Consider the following 20,079-nt stretch of genomic DNA (forward strand, 5'->3'; position numbering starts at 1 on the left):
CTCTGCAGCTCCCTGCAGACGTGCCTTAGGCTTGGCATGCAGAGAAAGCCACTGAAATTAAAACTGCATCATGAAGGGGGGGGGAGGGGAACAATCCACGCAGCTTCAACGTTTTGCTACATGCATCCCACAGCCAGCAGATTCTGTCTGAACCCTGCTTTCATGCACCAGACCAACAGCTGTCCAGCACGGCTGATGTGATTGCAGGGTTCTGAGGCGCATGCAATAAGGATGAAATGATTTCACAAAACCTTTCAGAAGTCACACACACAGAAGCAAAAAAGCCTCCTTTCCTAGGTGAGGCCAGAGTGCTGTAGCCTACCTGCAGGGGCTGACGGGATCGTCCATGACTCTAACAGGCTCTGGTGGGGTTAGCTGTCTTCCTGAACCCCCACTTACTGGTAAAACTCTGCCTTTTCCTACTCTAACCACTCAAAATGGAGGCACATGCAGCCTGGAGAGAGCTCAGGGAGCTTGCACTGAGCTTGTGCTATGACCTAAGCCTGCACGCAGAACGCAGAAACTTCGCCCTCGGACTGACAGGACTGAGCATGTGCTGTGACCCGCCCTCATCCACACACCGTCTCCCGGCGCGATCCATCTCAGCCCGGCCGCTTCCGTCAATACAGCCGCGATCCGACGCGGCAGCCTCGGCAGACCAAGCTAGTGTGCAGGGAAGTGGGGCCGTGGCGAGGGGGGTCTGGGAGAGACAACGCCTGGGAACAGAGCCGCGCAAGAAGACGAGCCGCTTGTTTTGCCTCATTTGTTGTATGGCAGTGTTAGCTGGGCAGGTCTCTTTTCCGTGCCCCACACGGCTGAGGAAATCCACACCGTTGCACTGCTCAGTTTTAAAAAAATGATCTCCGTTACAATGGTTACAGGCTAGATTTTAACAGATGTGAAGAACAGAGGCGTCTAGGCTTCAGAACCTTTTAATCTCCCCTTCATTTGCCAGGAAGTAAAAGTAGCAAGCTTCTGCCTCAAGCCTTTGAAATCATTTCATTACCTGAGTACAGAGGTACTTGTATGCAGCTTGCTGGAGGATCCCAATATTAAACACCAGTAATACTTCGCACTTATATCCGCACATTGCAGATGAGCATCTCACACCACTTAGCAAAGGTGACCAAGGGCTGGTCTACACTTGAGTTTTATAGGTATAACTATTTCAGTTAGAAGTGCTTTTCTTTTATTATTCAAAATACTTACACTGGTAAAGCCCTAATGTGGATTCAATTATGCTGGTATAAAGGTGCTTTATGCTGGTACTCCCTTCCTGGATAGCAATAGCTATACCTGTATAAAATGTCTTTAAAGCAGCATACCTGCATCCACACTTGGATTGGTTGTACCACTTTAACTATACTGCAGGGGTGGGGAACCTATGGCCCACAGGCCGGATCCGGTCCACTGCTTCATTTTATCCAGCCCGTGGCAAGTCACCGCACCGCAGGCCAGAAGCCCCGAGCCTCAGCGTCACCTTCCCCCTGGCCCGCGACTGATTTTTTGTGGGTCAATGGCCCCTGGTAGACAAAAGGTTCCCCACCCCTTCTATACTGATATGCTGAAGCAGTATAAATTTCTAGTGTAGACAAAGCCTAAGTTATTATCCCCATTTCATAGATGGGAAGACAGATGCACAGGTTAAGCAAGATGCTTAAGATCATGCAGCACATTCAGTGGCAAAGTCAGGACTAGAACCTACATTTCCTGACCCCAAGTCTTTTACACTAGCCCCTGCTACGTCTCTACCTTGTGCCTTCCCAAAGGAATCCAAGCAGCATTTAACACTGTGTACAAACAGGAATCTTTTCAACAATAACTGGAATGCATCTACCTTTGGGGACAGGGCACCAGCAATCAGGAAATCAACCAGCACAGCACCCCACACAGCAGCGAAGGAAGAAGTAACAGGGGTTTTCCTCAGGAAACGTGGCACAGAGCCACTGAATTTTTAGCATCCAAGCAAGCGCAAAGAAACTCAGTTATTAGGGCTTTACCCAGAAGCTAGGTCTTACCCACACAATGAGCCTCATGAAACTCAGTGTGTGTACACCTTGGAAGAATAAAGGACTGAGATGACCCTGTGAGAATTTGAACCTGTAGTCCCAAGGAGTCTAGCCTAGTCCTTCCTACTGCAATCCTGCACCACTGAAGTTAACGCGAGTTTTACTATTGACTTCAATGGGTGCAGTACCATGTCCTTCAAGGGTTACACTGTTTATTTCATTTAGAAGAGTCTTAATTAAAACTACATGACTCTGCATCTTACTACACAATTTTATATGACTTGTTAAAGATTATACACTGATACAAAAATTCCAACTGCATATTTTTATACAAACTGCCCCAGACTCGGTCTACTGTGTTATCTTAAATCAAGAAACTATGACGGGTCTTTTTACATTCCACGTTTGAAAATAACTTTGAAATGAAAATCTGATGGAAAAATTCATTGTACTTTTAATATCTGAGAGGGGTCCTACCTTTAACAACATATATTTTAAAGATCTGCAATTAATACTTTTGGGGAGATATCACCAAAATGTTTTGGTCTTGTTTTACTGGCTCTGCAGTAACGATTTTGTTTAAATACAGTTACCAGAGCTGGGCCGACATCAGTAGATGATGCCGATGCCCACCACTGGAGTAGTCTAAAAGTGAGAGAAAGGGGAACTTAGTTTGTATTCAGCTCTCTGTTGAACTTGACTAAAAAACATGTGCCAAATGGTTAAAGAACCAAAGTGGTAAAGGGTTGTTTGGTTTATTTGTTTTTTGTTTAAAGGATCTCAGGACTACAGTAGAGTCTGATCAAAAACTATTTAAATACTGTTCTTTTAAGCATTTTAACTACTGTAAAGATACATCCCATCAACTCAATTATATGTAAAAAAGCCAAAAGCTCTGAGATGCAAAGCAAAAGTGCAACAAATATTTAAAACAAGATCATTTAACAAACCTTCCCGGATAATAGACTAGCAAAGGATAATTATCTAATACCTGCATCACAGTCTTTTCCTGGTGACTGCTTTCAAATACAAGGACCCTGTCCCCTCCCCCTTACCATTTCAATTTCACTCCCACTACTCCCAGGTTTTGTTTCAGGGCATCTATCCAGTTGCCATTCTCAGCAACTTGCCATTTCAGGCTGAGAGGCCCCGACGTATGTTTTGGAGGCTTTTATTTTTAAAAGGATAAAGAACACTTATACCATAAACATCACCCCTTTAGAAAAGTTCCAGAGTCTTTATATTATCCCCATTTTACAGATGAAGAAACTGAGGCACAGAGACAAATGATTTACCGCAGTCATACAGGAAGTCTGTGGCAGAGCCAGAAACAGATCCTAGAGCAGCAGTCTCCAACCATTTTACGCCCATTAGGCTCCTTTGAGAATCCCATCTTAGATATTTGAATAACTTCATGCACACTGCGCTGCTGTTAAAATAAGCAACTTCCTGGATAGGTTTCTCTCTCTCCACACACACACACACACACACACACACACACACACAAAAACCTTCACTATGCCATGGATGCCCACACAATTCACTAGGGAACATTGCAAAGCCTTCCATGGTGACAAAGCCTTTCCAGCATAACAAGGAGGGCATACACAACACTAACATCCCCTTCTACCTGACCCCTTCTTCATCCCCAATCCCCAAACGCTAACACACTACTCTGCCCCAAGCAGAATTTTTATACCCCAAAAAGTGAGAAGTGCCAAAAACTCCATGAAGTCCAACAGAAACTTCGATACTGCTAATCTATTTTACTTGACAGGTTCTCAAATACGACAATGGGTGGCACTATAAAACCCTAAGATAGATAACAAAGGTACAGTACCTTCATGAAAATTAAACAGTGCTTGCAACTTGCATGGCATGGAATCTAAATGGTTGTGCGTGTGTTAAACTGGGGATTTCAAATGTATTTTTAAAGGGCGAAAAGACCCCAGCTCACATATTTACATATTCCACTGCTTATCTTTGTTTAGTGGATGCATCTTGACCATGTAAGACACAGGGGACTAATCAAATGTATTCAAGGCCACCCCCATATTCTGAAGCCACAGCTACTTTAATGCTGCAGGGAAAATAACTACATTTAAATGAAGAAATATATGCAATGAATACACATTTGCCACAGTCATGCTCAGTAAGAAATAGTACAACTTAGCAATGTTTTTACAGCAACTTGACTTAAACTGGATTAAAAAGGAAACCTCGTAGAACTTCTAAAACTATCTTCCTCTCAATCCTACTCACTTTTCTTCAAAACCTCTACAGGTTCTCTTTGCCTTTCACATCAATTTCAAACTCTTGCCTTCCACGTAGAAGAATGTACAACTCCACTCCTACCTAACTCTCTGCTTTTCCTCTTACACACTCGATATTTGTGCTACAACCAAATCACCCTTCTTTCTGTATCCTTTTCACACTCTTCCCCTTATACTTGGAACTCCTTCCATCTCCTTGTTGATGAAGAACCACCTTTTCCTCATTCAAATCCCTTTTGAAAAACTCTTCAATGTTAATCAGGTCCGGGTATTCCCTCCACCAATATATCAGTACATTTCTGGCAATGAGGTGCACACAAGTGAACATACTATTCCAGATGCAGTTATACCAGAAGGATGAGAGTATCTATAACCTCCTTGCCTGCGACATACCGTACCACTTCAATGTATTCTTTCAGAGTTTCTCCAAAGTAGACAAATTATACCAGTCTGATGTGACTTACTCTAGCTCTTCTAAAGCGAAATGGAAAACTGCACTTCAATCAGGAAAACGTAACAGCACATTGAAAAAGTTCAGAAAGCAAATTCAGTTGGGATTTTTGCAGACTATTTGAATCCCAATTTATCTGCAGTAAACATTCCTTACTGGCCGATAAAACACTGCATTTTCTATCGAGCTGTAGCTCGAGATACAACATCATTTTCCAAAATCAGAAGCAAATGTGAAATGTAAAAGGAGAGGGGAACAAAAAGACGAACACATCTCTGTTCATACTGTATAGAATGATGCCATAGAAAAATATCAGATTATCTATAATCAGATGGAATGAAAGTCACATCACTAAATATCTAGACAAAGATACAAGGCTGCAAGACAAACTTATAGACTCATAGAAATGTGGAAGTGGAAGGGATCTCGAGAAGTCATTAAGTCCAGACCCCTGCACTGAGGAAGGACCAAGTAAACCTAAACTATCCCTGACCGATGTTTTACCTGTTCTTAAAAACCTTCCATGGTGGGGATTCCACAACCTCTTTTGGAACCCTGTTCTATAGCTTAACTACCCTTAGTTAGAACATTTTCATAAATATCTAACCTGAATGTCCCTTGTTGTAGATTAAGCTGATTAATTCTTGTCCTCCCTTCAGTGGACATGGAGAACAATCAATCAATCAATCAATCATCGTCTTTAGAACGGCTCTTAACATATTTGAAGATTTATCAGGTCCCCCCTCAGTCTTCTTTTCTCAGGACTAAACTTGCCCAGGTTGGTTGGTTGTTTAAAGCTTTCTGCATAGGTCCAGTTTTCTAAAACTTATCATTTTTGTTGCTCTCCTCTGGACTATCTCCACTTTGTCCACATCTTTCTTAAACTGTGGCGCCCAGCATTGGTTACAGTACTCCAGCTGAGGCCTCACCAGTGCCAAATAGAGTGGGACAATTACCTCTCATGTCTTGCATACAAGACTCCTGTTAATACATCCCAAAATGCTATTAGTCTTCTAGTAAATAAATAAATAAATCAATCCTATCTCCTAGAACTGGAAGGGACCTTGAAAGGTCATCGAGTCCAGCCCCCTGCCTTCACTAGCAGGACCAAGTACTGATTTTGCCCCAGATCCTTAAGTGACCCCCTCAAGGACTGAATTCACAACCCTGGGTTTAGCAGGCCAATGCTCAAACCACTGAGCTATCCCTCCCTCCATCACAACTTAGCAATGTTTTTACAGCAACTTGACTCATGTTTAATTTGTGATCCACTATAACCCTCAGATCCCTTTCAGCAATACTTCCATCTAGCCAGTTATTCCCCATGTTGTAGTTAGAACATAAGAACAGTCAGATCAAAGGTCAATCTAACCTAGTATCCCGTCTTCCAACAGTGGCCAATGCCAGGTGCCCCAGAGGGAACGAACAGAACAGGTAATCACAGTGATCCATCCCGTCGCCCATTCCCAGCTTCTAAATTTGATTGTGCATTTGATTTTTTTCTTCAATATACTTTGCACTTGTCTTTATTGAATTTCATCTTGGTGATTTCAGGCCAATTCTCCATTTTGTCTCACTCTACTAGGGACTGGTGATGCCTCAGCTGCAGTAATGTGTCCAATTCTGGGCACCACACTTTAGAAAAAATGGACAAACTGGAGAGAGTACAGAGCAGAGCAACAAAAATGACAAAGTGTTTAGAAAAGCTGACCCATGAGGAAAGGTTAAAAAAAACTGGGCGTATTTAGTCTTGAGAAAAGAAAATGAGGGCGGGGGATCTGATAAGAGTTTTCAAATATGTTAAGGGCCGTTATAAAGAGGACGATGATTGATTGTCTCCATGTCCACTGAAGGCAGAACAAGAATTAATCAGTTTACTCTTCAGCAAGGGAGATTTAGGTTAGATACTAATTTAAATGTTCTGACTCTAAGGGTAGTTAAGCGCTAGAACAGGGTTCCAATGGAGGCTGTGGCATTCCCACCATGGAAGGTTTTAAGAACAGGTTGGCCAACCCCTGTCAAAGATGGTTTACAACAGAGGTCAGCAACCTATGGCACACATGCCAAAGGCGGCGCATGAGCTGATTTTCAATGGCACTCTGCTGCCGGCCTGGGGTTCTGTCCGCCGGCCCCACTCAGCCCAGCCTGCCTGGATGGATGGAACCCTGGGCTGGCAGCGGGCTGAGCGGGGCCGGCGACGGGGACCTCAGCTGGCAGGGGACGGCGGACAGAACCCCACACCAGCAGCAGCTGAGTGGCTCAGCCTGCTGCCAGCCTGGGGTCCCGGCCACCGGCCCTGCTCAGCCCGCTGCCAGTCTGGGGTTCCATCTGCCAGCCCCTGTAAATGTAAAATGTATTACTGGCACGCGAAACCTTAAATTAGAGTGAATAAATGAAGACTTGGCACACCACTTCTGAAAGGTTGCCGAGCCCTGGTTTAGATGTACTTGGTCATGTTTCAGCACAGAGGGTTGGACTAGATGACTTCTCAAGGTTTCTCCAACCCAACATTTTTATTATTCTAATACTCGTTTGCTTCCTAACATCACAAAGCAATTGTGGACGCACATAAAAACTAAGAGCTCTGCAAGCAAAGAGAAAATATGTTGGGTCTCTAAATACACCAGGCTCCAATCTCTCCCTAAATTTCTTTTTTTTAAATTAATCTGTGCTTTGAAGAACTGATAATCATTCTGTTCCCTGATGCATAACAATGCTATGCAGAGTATCATTTCAAGACACGTGATTGTTATATCTGATTGTACAGAAATTAATCTTTTATATTTCTGGTTTCCAAATAATTAGGTTCAAGAGAATCCGGACCTGTGTATAGTTTGCAGATTCCTGCACTAGCTTTAAATAAGGAGGGAAAAACAAGCTATAGTAAATGTATACAGTTTATTTCTGGAATTAAAGAGCAGATCCTGTATATTCACTGCAGGGGAGGAAGTACTGTGAAGGACAAAGCAATTAACACAAGCAGAACTTGAAATGATTCCACATTTTAACTGCATATTGTTGAGAATCAGCAAGTCAGAAAGTCTACTGTTAACACGAGTTTGCTTTTATACACACACATTTTAGTTCAGTTCTAAAATAAATGATGCATGTGTTTATCACACTGAATTATTTCTACAAAACTCCTGTGCTCTCCACCTTCAAAGCAAGACAGACAGACCGGCTCCCTCTTGTTTGGATTAGCCACTGACTAATTTAGCGTTGCAGAAAATAAGTGTTTGAAGGGTTGAGCAGGAAGCCCGTGTGCACCTGCCCACTGAACTTGGGCAAATCAACATGCATAAGTCTGGGGCAGGCTGTTCCAGGATGTGGAATGTCTCGCGCTCATCTGCACAATACAATACAAAGGCAGACAGGTGGTATGCTGGGGCCCTGCACATGTGCACTAGGACAACAGACTGCATCAGAAACATGGTGAGATGGTGCAGGGTATCAAAGTATATGGGAAAGACAAGTGGGCATGCCTACCCAGAAAGTGCCCTTGACACAGTTCTCTTTCCCAGAAGACAAATTCCTCTTCCTTTCCTTCATAAATGCCCCATGCACTACACTCCATCCCACCCAATTCAATCCCCCTGCTGCCAAGCCCCTCTCCCATGAACACCTCAGCCACCATTTTGAGTATCAAAATGACAGTCATGTTCATTACAGACACAAGGTTAGCGAAGCAGTATTTTTTATTTGACCGATTACTGTTGGTGAGAAGTTTTCGAGCTTATACAGAGCTCTTCTACAGGGCAGACCTGAGGAAGAACTCCGTGTAACCTCGAAAGATTCTCTCTCTTACCAACAGAAGTTGGTCCAATAAAAGATAAATTACCTCACCCACCTTGTGTCTCTAATATCCTGTGACCAACTTGACAACAACATTGCAGTCACCTTCATTGGCACCCACGTAAGCAATCTGCTAGAACAGGACAACAAATAAATTAAATTCATCCCATGCAGTGGACCAGCAAAAGGCTTATGGACCCTTAAACTTTATTTAAACCCTCCCAATTGCATCCCAAAAATTGCATCTGAACACCACCGAGCACTTATATAGCTGTTTTCATTCATGTCTCTAAGTGCTTCAAAAACATGGTTAAGCATCATTATCCCCTTTTTAGAGAGGAGAAATGGAGGCACGTGGAAGTAAAGTGACTTTCCCAAGGTCCCACAGTCATTGGCAGAACTGGGAATAGAATCTGAGTCTTTAAAGTCCTCATCCAACACCCGATAGGCTCTATCAAACTGCCTCTAAAGATTCGTCTACAATAGAAATGTTGAAAAAAACTGACATTGTTGCTATCATCAATTAGGAGTTCAGCTGAGCTGATGCTAGCAACATTAGGAACCTTTGTATAGACAGGGCTTCTTCAACCGCCGATAGAACCATGTCAGTTAGATCTGTACCCAGCAGGCTAAGATTAAATGGTAAAAGACAACGTTAGCAGCCAATATCCTGCCTATCCTAGAGCTTCTAATGTTGCTAACACCCCGTTCATATGAATTGATGTTAACAATGGTGGGAAATGTTCAGTTTCCCTATTGTAAGCAGGGCTTGAATGCACGCATTCTAATGTATACCAGAATTGGGATTGCGTGTATTTAAGCAACAACACAGCCTAAAAACAAGATTGCGTATTTTAACAACTAAGAAGCAGCAGGGTTCCACACACAGTCCTATTTATCTTTTACCAATTTAAATGCACAAGTTCATGTGCCAAAACAAACTCATTTCTAAAAACCAAGGGATGTGCGTACACGGTGTTCCACATTCTATTTCTAGAGTTATATTATTGGCTGGGGTAAGAACTAACAGCTGAATTAAATGGGAGGTAACGTACTGGGGAGCAACCACTTAAGCTAACGAAAGAAAAGTGGCATGGACAACAACATCCTGGGCCTCACTGCTTGTTTTCACGGGCTGGGCTGAACTGAACTCTGGCTCATAAATTCCAAGAATGGCTGTTTAATGCAAGCTGGTGCAGTTAGTGCTTTTGTAAAATGGTACATCAGTTCCAATTTGCTTTGCCTATTTATGCTTCTCAATTGAAATTCAATCGCTTTTGTGAGGGTTTTAAACCTATTTTGTTGCATATAATTTTCAAAAAACACAAAGGTCTAATTCTATTACCCCACTGGCCTGCATCCTGACAGCACATACAGGTTCAGATGGAGCGGAAAAAGTTAAGCTATAAAATGGGCAGATGATGTCAGATGTAAACAAAAATGAATAATTCATGTTTTCAAAACTGAAGTCCCTGGAAGAGAGGCCCATTACAGAGACAGCAAGGTTTATTGGTGGCATTTTATTCAAAACCCCTTTTTAATGTTAACTCTTTCCTTCCACTTCCATCCTTATCTAATCTAAAAGTCTATCGTTTTATGCCTTCCATTACCTGGCACCTTAGCACCTCAGAGTGAGTTTAAATTAAGTCTGGTTATTTACAGAGGATCACAGTATTTTATGAAGGTCTTTTCGTCTAACAATAAACATTCAAGCAAATGCTGGTGGAATATTTAAAATTCTAAACAATATAAATAAATACAAAATATTTTTAATAGTCAAATAATTTACACAAATTTAATTAACAGAAAAAAACAGATGTCATCACCTTGACAATTTACTAATGCAAAGCATGGCCCTGATCCTGCAATTTGTAGAGTCCCAGAGATTTCAGTGGGATTCCATGCAGGTGCAGAGGTTACACTGCAGAATTGGAACTTACAAGTAAATGAAATATTGGCTTCATTATTCATGACCACTGGAAATCAGAATGTTTGATCTAATTGTATGGCAAGTTTTACTGAGTTTTGATTAACTTAACCGTTACCCGAGTTAACATTAGTTAACGTAACAGGGTTAATAGCTATTAACCAAAACTCAAAATAAAAATGACATTTTGCAGCCCTCTGATTTCCTTTGCTTGCTAATGGTAAAAGGTAATTCTTTCAGTCCAACTTTATCTCAAACTGGGGTGCTCCTGTGAAGTAAAGTGTAACGATGTATCATTAAAATGGCAGAGCAGTTCCTTTCTCTGAATGAAGATACTAAACTATGACAAGTACTTCTAAAAATGGTTTTGAGCATAGGTTCTCTCTCTCTCTCTCTCTCTCTCTCTCACACACACACACCCCCACACGCTCTTTATCTAGTACATACTTATTTAGCTGAGTGATTGTTAAAGTGCTTGGTATAACATGAACGTTCCTTTCCTAGTTGACTACGAGTTCAGTGACAGCTAGGAATATATTCCAGACCTACTTACTAACTTGCTTAACAGCTCAATGCAAGGTAGAAAATATCAGTACCAACATCCAAGACTAACATTTTATTCTGATAATAATAATCCCGTTGATGTGCAACACCGACTATTAAAGTATAGCAAGGAATGGTTTACTGATGTCTGCAGGACAAAATTTGTCCCAGTGTGTCAAGGCTGTATCCCCACTTTGAACTTTAGGGTACAAATGTAGGGGCCTGCATGAAAACCTCTAAGCTTAACTACCAGCTTAGCTTTGGTCCCGCTGCCACCATCTCAAGAATCCCCTCCCTGGGAAGCCTTGAGAACCCTTTCACCAATTCCCTGGTGAACACAGATCCAAACCCCCTTGGATCTTAAAACAAGGAGAAATTAACCGTCCCCCCTCCTTCCTCCCACCAACTCCTGGTGAATACAGATCCAAACCCCCTTGGATCTTAACACAAGGAGAAATCAATCTGGTTCTTAAAAAAGAAGGCTTTTAATTAAAGAAAAAGGTAAAAATCATCTCTGTAAAATCAGTATGGAAAATACTTTACAGGGTAATCAAACTTAAAGAGCTCAGAGGACCCCCCTCTGTCTTAGGTTCAAAGTACAGCAAAACAAAGATAAACACTCTAGTAAAAGGTACATTTACAAGTTGAGAAACAAAGTAAATCTAAGACGCCTTGCCTATCCTTTTACTTACAAGTTTGAAATAGGAGAGACTTGTTTAGAAAGATGGGGAGAACCTGGATTGATATCTGGTCCCTCTCAGTCCCAAGAGCGAACAACCCCTTAAACAAAGGACACACACAAAAGCCTTCTCCCCCCCCCTCCCCCCAAGATTTGAAAGTATCTTGTTCCCTTATTGGTCCTTGGGGTCAGGTGTCAGCCAGGTTACCCGAGCTTCTTAACCCTTTACAGGTAAAAGGATATGGAGTCTCTGTACACAGAGAGCTGTTACCCTTCCCTTTACTAACTTGCTTAAGAGCTCAATGCAAGGTAGAAAATATCAGTACCAACATCCAAGACTAACATTTTATTCTGAGAATAATAATCCCGTTGATGTGCAACACCAACTATTAAAGTATAGCAAGGAATGGTTTACTGATGTCTGCAGGACAAAATTTGTCCCAGTGCATGAAGGAACAAGGATTCCGAAAACACAAATCTTATTGATTAACTAGCTGTTCATCAATAGGATGCCCCTAATTTTTCCCCCCACTAAACCCATGTTCAACAGGTTTTTAAAAGAGGAAATAAAGGACCAAATTTGCTTTCCTTTAAATGTTGAGAACCCTTTGACAGGCAAGAGCACTCATCAATTACACCTCTGCTGTGACAGCTTTTTTACACCACATCTTCACATTTTTAGAGTGCACGTCTGATGTATAAACCCTGGCAAAAGCTTTACTGCTTGCTGTACCTAAAATATAAATGAGAATGTGTTTCTTGTTATCTTGCTTCTGTTGGTTCTCCAAGAGCAAGCAGAAAACAGCTGGATTCTCAATATGCTGAGTTGTCTCTCAAAGTCCTTGAAAAGCACAAAGAAACTTGTCTTCAATAGTAAATGAGACAAACTCATTAAGAAAAAGACATGATGTATTAACTGTATACATGTATGTGTGTGGGGCATACTATACGGAAAGCATCCAACGACAAAGAACAAAATCTATTTTGAAACAGGCTATTGTGAGTAATTAGCTGATTTATGTTTGTACAGTGCTTTGAAAAAGTAAAGTGCTATGCAGTGGTGTTATTTCAATCATCCTCTCAGTGCCAATAGTTTTCAAACAGCCATGAAAACATCATCAGCTGCTTGCTCTACACAAACTGTACTGATCTACTTAGAGTCACACACGTGACATTTCTCAGGGAAAGCTAGCAATTTGCTATTAAATGCAAAATTTGAATATGAACTGAAATAGTTCACTACCTACACCCCCCAAAAATAATTAAATTAATTGACAAGAAAAAGCGATAAGAAATGAAAATTGAGAGAGATGTTTGATGTTTAAGTTAACAACATCACTTCAATGTCATCCACCACGGTGTGCCCTGACAACACTTGCCGTATCACTGTGCTGAAATGAAACATACAAACTCTCTGTACTTTCACATATAGCGTATTAGAAGGTTTCTGTAAACATGATGGGATTTCATGTCTTTTTCCAATGCTCAATACTGCAGATTGGATACAATGCACATCTTAGGACCTAATGCTGCAAACACTCCTTATGCATGTAGGAAATGCTAAACCAGTCTGATAACCTATTTAAGATGAGCAGCCAGTGCCAGAGGAAACTACAGGAAACCTCACAACAGACAATTATTCAATAATCTGCTCACACGGGGAGTTTCTTTCCAACTGCAGGTACTTAGTTTCAGCTTATGCCCTGAAACATGAAGATTTATATTCTTATAAACATTTAATCTAATGTAACAATGGGTGTGTATTATCCACGTAAATGTCTAAACCCTATTTAAATCCTGCTTGCCTTCAATAAAATCTTGTGACAATGAGTTCCGCAAGTTAATTATGTAGTATTAAAAAGCATATCCTTCATCAGGGCATAGTGGGTACTAGTCACTGTTGTGAGTTACTACTCCTGAAACTAAGGGCTTCTCTTCACTACTGGGGAGATCGAGGCTGCTGCAATTGATGCAGCAGGTGTCGACTTAGTGGACCTAGTGAAGACCCAATAATTGACAGCAGAGCATCTCCCGTTGACTCAGCACAGTGAAGACACCGGGGTAAGTCGACCTAAGCTACGTCGACTCCAGTTACGTTATTCACGTACCTGGAGTAGCGTAACTTAGGTCAATTTATCCCAGTAGTGAAGACAAGCCCTAAGTGTTTTACAGGACTAGGCCCCTAGATTTCTCTCTCTCCAGGGCAGGGAAGGGCACATGCTTACTTGATGTCTGCAGAGCATCATGTATGTTTACAGGACAATTTGAATGATGTTAAATAAAATAGTAACCGTGTTTTGGTTGTAATAACTGATGGAGGTATCAACTAAAATCAGTTTTAAGACATCCTGTACGGGTGATTGGAGACACACAGAGAAAAGGTTCAGAGAGCTGAATGTGTAAGACTGTTGAATGCAGCTTCTCCCCGACGTACACCTGTTTCAAACAGGCTGAATTCTGTTTTGTGCCTCTAATTTGTTCTGGCAAGTAGATCTGAGGTAGGGATTGTGCAGAAGAGCTCCGTTCAATCAATTATCTACATCCACAGTGATGACCCCGCTCTCATGCACTGCCACACTTGCAGGAGACCTTACAATTGACAATATACAATTGCAACGCTACTTATAGGAAAACTTGTGGGTGTTGTTGGGAATGTGCATTTTCCCAGTGAGAGACTTGCAAATGCCGGTTAATGCTCACATTCTCTCAATTTTAACCAAAGTTCAAAGAATGTGCTTTAAGGTTCATTATCTCTCCAAAAGGATGTTATTAAAATGTCACCACATGCTGTGGAGCCTTGTAATTCACTGTGTCTTATTTTTACTTAATACATGGACCCTATAAACACCTTCCTCCAACCTTTTCTCTATACTTCTTCTCTAAACACAAATATCACAGCCTTCCCCATTCTCCTAGTCTCTCTTCCCCCAGCAATAACACAACCCCAACCTTCAGTAGCACTTCCAGTGGGCATAACAGGCCACTGCTGGTGTCAGAATTATTGATTATAAATTGCTTTTTGCCTTTTATATGCATCACCATCTGCGCACATACATTATTCACCCTTTTCCCTTCTCTATCTACATCACACTTGAATCTCAGGCTTTAATTCTTTTCTTTCCTGTAGCAGCTGGCATATTCTTACAACACACCAATCTCTGGTAAAACTTTCCATTAGCCAGGGTGACTCACTTACCTTGTCTCTGGATTGTAGCCCAATATGTAGAAAAATGAATCCACTCGGGCTTTAAACTCTCTAGCAGCAAATATGTCAGAGAAATGGGAGATATTACACTTCCCTCTGAAAGGAAGGGAACAAATGGTATTAGAATCCCATGCTGGACAACATTCATTTAGATAAGCATCACTCCACTTCGGAAATCAGTCAAGGGATGCATTGTGCTCTTGCAGGTGCCCAAACTTCATAATAATGCAAGCTCCAACCCTACTATCAGTGACTTCCAGGCAAATTCTCCCATTAACTTCAATGAGAAACATTCATTAATCTTATTCAGTCAGGACCCTCTCCAGGGCACTCACAAATGAACAGGATATACCTTTAAACAGAAAATCTGCCCCAAACTGCAATGTTTAAAATGTTGAACATCCCTGCTCCAGCCCCTGGCTTTAATCTCTCTTTTTTCTTTTTAATAACTAACTGTTTAAAGCTGATGTACAAAATTCTACTATTCATTAACTAAGAGGAGTGTTTTTTTGTTTTTTTTAATGGGCGAGTAAAATGACAGTCTTAATCACCACCCTCATGAGACTGGTGAGTACACTTGGTGTTTCATCTAATAAATTTTCAAGACAACCTCGTAAGTATGCTTTAACAATTTTCAGATCAAAAACAAATTAATTGGCTAAGTATTTTTAGCAAGATTGCACTGTAAACAATATAAAACAATAGAAGTTGCAACAACACAATTACTTTTTCATCAGGAATAACAACACCTAGCAAAGGTTTTGTTCCATCTGCCCACAGAGGCCTCTAGATTGGTCTCTAATATATAATACGCCCAGTATAAAACCCTGCTTCCCATTACCTCCTTAAAGATAGAAAAGTTAAGAAATTTCTTTATAAATTTTGCTATACAAAGCACTCATCTTTTGTTCTCATTAAGGATAGCCACAAAGGGAATTATGCTGCAAAATGTTTCACTCTCTGCTGTCTTGCTCATGGGTTTGTTAAACTGTTTAGTTCACAGAAGCTGCTGTAAACATTCTGTAAAACACTGCACAGCAATTTAGAGCAGTGAAGTAAATCAGACAGCTCAGAAGAGGGCATCAGAGGGAAATGGCTAATCAACTAGAGAGACATACACTTATCACAGGTATTTGTGGGTAGATGTTTGCAGTTGTATTTTACCTGCAATTGGAGACTACCGAGACTAGTGAACCACAAGACTACCTTTCTTTTCAGCAGTGTAAATATCTTTAACATTAAGGCCTTGGCTACACTCAGGAATTCCCAGCGCTGCCACGGCAGTGCTGTGAAGCGCGAGTGTAGTCGCGCCGCCAGCGCTGTGAGAGTTCTCTCGCAGCGCTGTTAAGTACTCCACCTCTCCGAGGGGAATAGCATGCAGCGCTGCAGGCTCTGATTACACTGGCGCTTTACAGCGCTGTACTCGCTGCGCTCGGGGGGGGGCGTTTTCACACCCCTGAGCGCAGCAAGTTGCAGCGCTGTACAGCGCCAGTGTAGCCAAGGCCCAAAAGAACAGAAGCAAGCATTTCCTTCCATTTGTGAGTCACTGACCATTCATTCCTCTAGATGGACCATCACTAGTAACAATAATAGTCTGCATTTAATTTCATCCAAGGATCTCCAAGCTCTTCACAAACATTAACTAAGCCTCATAAAAGCGCTGAGGTTGGCAAGTGCTATTTTACCTACTGTATTCTGGGCTCTTTTGCCTATTTTTGGTCTCTGTAGAGACAGTAGCAATGTTTTACACTTGAAAGGCTGCAGTGGAAAACTTATCAGGACACTAATTGGTTTCCTTCTGCAACCCTTTCATGGGCAAAGCGCTTCTGAAAGTTCCATCAACCAAATGTGGCTAAGAATGGCAATTTTTTTCTGCATCAAGCTCTTTACCCACATAGGCTACTGCAAAGACAAAAATGACTAGGGGACCAGTTCTGCAATTTTACTCTCATGAATATTCTCCAAGGAGTCAACAGGACGACTCATGTGAGGAGGAGTTACATAATCAGACACTAGGATTGCCTAATTCTCAGCTTCTGCAGCCAGAGGCAAAGCAAACATTTATTTCTTGGTCAGCTGTCATCAGACTGCAATGCAATGTTAAAATCCTCTGCAGTTTAAATCAAACCTGTAGCCTTCTTGAAGCATTGACAATCCTGTTCACTGCTCATTTCATCTTAATTTCTTGAAAAGAGAGCTAGGGAATTAAAAATTGGTGGGATTTGTTTTCATCTTTCACAGGAAATTTTGATCAGATAATTTTAAGGCAGATCAAATTTTTCTAAACTTTCCTTTGAATAATGCCCCAAGACAATTCACCTGGTACAGTAAATAATAACTAAAATCAAGAATATGCATTTATCCAGACACATAAAAGCAATACAATATTTTGATCATGGAATTTTATGCAGGTAATATTAAGTATTGCTACTGAAGTAAAAGACAATTGTGTTTATTATACACTTACATAGTGTTCCATAAGAACTTTCCAATTAAAGTTTTCTATTGATCAGAGCAGCGGCCTGGGAGCTGGGATACTTGGTTATATTTCCTACTCTGTCATCAGCTTTCTGTGTAGTCATGGACGGCCATCTGCATGGAGGGCATGGTAATGTTCTAAATTTATTAAATTAAATTTAAAATTAATCTTTTTTCTGGACTTCCCAATGTATCTAGTCTTCTCTATTTTGTCATTTAGGTTGTCAGATCATCAGGGAAGTGACACTCCTTATATCTGTGTCTTGTAGACAGCTGTGACAATTACTGGCACATAGTAAATGCTACTAGCTAGAGGAGAATGAGTGGAAAGGATGCGCTCAGTTCTTTGCTATGTAAACAAATACGTTCCTGAACGTCAACATTTAGAAATGTAACTAGAAGCTCTGTTTCATTTTTCAAAAGAGCTAGTTTTAAAATACAACTGATAAACATTCATATAAGAATTGCCACAAATGGAAGAGGTAAGCCATAATGGAAATAAAACTATAAGCCAACAGGAAGTGTAGTCTAAAGAGTCATTTAAAATATTTTCCTGGTGAATATTTTCTGAATCCCATCTATGGTATATCAGTCTTTTGTCTCAAATTAGTCTATGAACTTTTTGTGTTTCATGTTGCCTCCAATTTGTTTTATTTTATTTATTTATTTTTAAATAGAGGGGGAAGAGAATGAGAACACAGAAGAGTCTACAATACTCTCAGGGGAAATTCCATACACATGGTTCAGTTTCTCAGTGTCTAAGATGACAATTAAATTTACAAGCCTGGTTTCAACAATCCAGCCAGCCTCACATTAGCTAGCTCTTCTCTCCAAGTATGTCAATTTAATATGGGAAAGCTACCTTCCTTGAGACACAAAAAACACTCTGGAGTTTCAGGAAGATTACAGCACACCACTGGAATGTTCTGAGTTTATCTAAAATCCTGTAATAAGTCAAATAAAAGATTTTTTTCACCTCCCCTACAGCACAAGTTGCAGCTAATTTGCCTTGAAGTAAAGGGCTTCAGAGAAATGGCTTTGAACAAAGAAAATGTCTCCAGATGGTTTTACTGAAACACCATCTGAGCATTATTATCAGGGAGATTATTCAGTTCACATTTTGACAATATCCATGCACTCTTTAGCAAGCTGAAAACTCGATGGATGCCAGTAAAAATAATGCCTTAGTATTTCTATCAGAAAACATTTGTAAGTAATGGTGTCTCCCCCTTTGCATGGTCAAAGGTTAGCCACTTAAGTTAAAAACTAACTGGGCAAAGAGAGCAGCAACCCCTGGGGAAGGGCAGATAACAGAACAATACAGGGGTCCGTTACCTCCTCTGTTTATACAGCTAGCTTTTAATGGAGCTCTCAACTGAGCTACAATGATTTCTGCCTCAGAGCAAAAGTCTTTAATGCAATTTATCAGGGCTGCACTAACAGTCATTTTGCAAAGGGAGGTTATTGTTAATGGTGAAATGAAACAGAGAGGAAGGGAGGGTACCATTTCTACAATAAGTAGCAATAATCTAAATTTGCAATGATGGGAAACAATATCTTCTGAACACCATAGATTAGCTGAGATTAAAATGAGATTTTTAGAATCACAGCTTCTTTTCAAATTAGAACAGATAACACAAGTTAATTATTGCATGTGGTGAGAAGGAGCCTGAGCAGTATGCTAATGCTCCCAAACAGAAAAGGACAAAAGACAGCTCTCTTCCTCTGTTCTAAGATTTTCAGTGCTATTTTTTCTCCCTGCCAAGCCTGCTGTGGGATGCTGCACCAGGTCTTCTGTCACTTACCTAAGGGCAGCAGCATGATAAGTGTCAACATAATCTGAAATGAAGAGCTCTCGATTCTTGATCACTGGATCTGTAATAACAAGCTCTCGTCCAGAGTCTGAAAAGAGAACAACACATTAGCTGCAGAGTCCCAAAGCATATACCTCTGCAGATTCACAGGCACTTTGTATGTTGAAGCCTGAGGTTAATACTTTCTTGAACACACACAGTCAGAGATGTTAAGATTATACCAACATTAAAAATATAATTTTAAAATAGGGTTTTCTGTGGCACTCACTACAATAATTCTGAGCAACTCACAAATATTAACGGATTTGTGCTCCCCGTTTGGTATGGAAATACTATTAGCCCCATTTTATACAAGGGCTGCTGACAGGAGCTTTCCCTTTGTACCCCTTAAGAAGTGTGCAGGAAGGGAACAGCTCTTTTGGGCACGGCAGGAGACAGTGCCTGGTCTACAGAGCAAGCACCTTCTTCTGTAACCTCTCATCCCCACCTGCTCTGTCTGTTAGACAGTCTGTTCTATACAGTTTTACATGCCGGAGTTTTCTAAAATTTTATACATCACCATTTTGATCAATATCTGTGCGCTGAAAGTCAGTGGTGTCATTTTGGCTGTGAAGAACATTTGTTTTCATGTTTTAAAATAGGTAGTTAAAATCCAAAATGCAACCTTGACTATCGAGTCATCAATGATGCCTTTAATAAGCCCTACTTAAGAACATAAACATATGTTTTATACGCACAGACGATACTACTTAATAGAAGGCATAAAGCTATGAAAAATGTGGGCTTTGGCCTTGTGCCCATATTTCCTGGGTTAGAAATTTAAACTGAACCAGTGAGAGTGAATCATTAGACTCATGCAGATTTTACTACAGCACATACAAAAACGACCCTCCTAACATCACCATTAA

At 40.9% G+C, this 20,079-nt stretch overlaps 1 protein-coding gene across 5 annotated transcripts in view; it reads right to left on the bottom strand.

Annotated features, from left to right (window-relative positions):
• Positions 1-20,079, bottom strand: part of RERE (arginine-glutamic acid dipeptide repeats) — a 312,871-nt gene that overhangs the window by 153,888 nt on the left and 138,904 nt on the right. For 3 of the 5 annotated variants that reach the window (XM_026659899.1, XM_029913526.1, XM_029913525.1), the window contains 2 exons: positions 19,163-19,259; positions 14,871-14,975 (listed from right to left, as the gene is read on the bottom strand). In XM_026659899.1, coding sequence (XP_026515684.1) covers positions 14,871-14,975; positions 19,163-19,259 — 202 coding nt within the window. Of the gene's footprint in view, positions 1-322; positions 459-581; positions 603-14,870; positions 14,976-19,162; positions 19,260-20,079 lie in introns of those variants that run through there. The other 2 variants (XM_026659903.2, XM_026659902.2) reach the window with 2 other exon arrangements.

This window comes from Terrapene carolina, unplaced genomic scaffold (genome assembly GCF_002925995.2).
Source record: "Terrapene carolina triunguis isolate 2854851 unplaced genomic scaffold, T_m_triunguis-2.0 Scaffold714, whole genome shotgun sequence".
In the NCBI taxonomy this organism is placed as follows: Eukaryota; Metazoa; Chordata; order Testudines; family Emydidae; genus Terrapene; species Terrapene triunguis.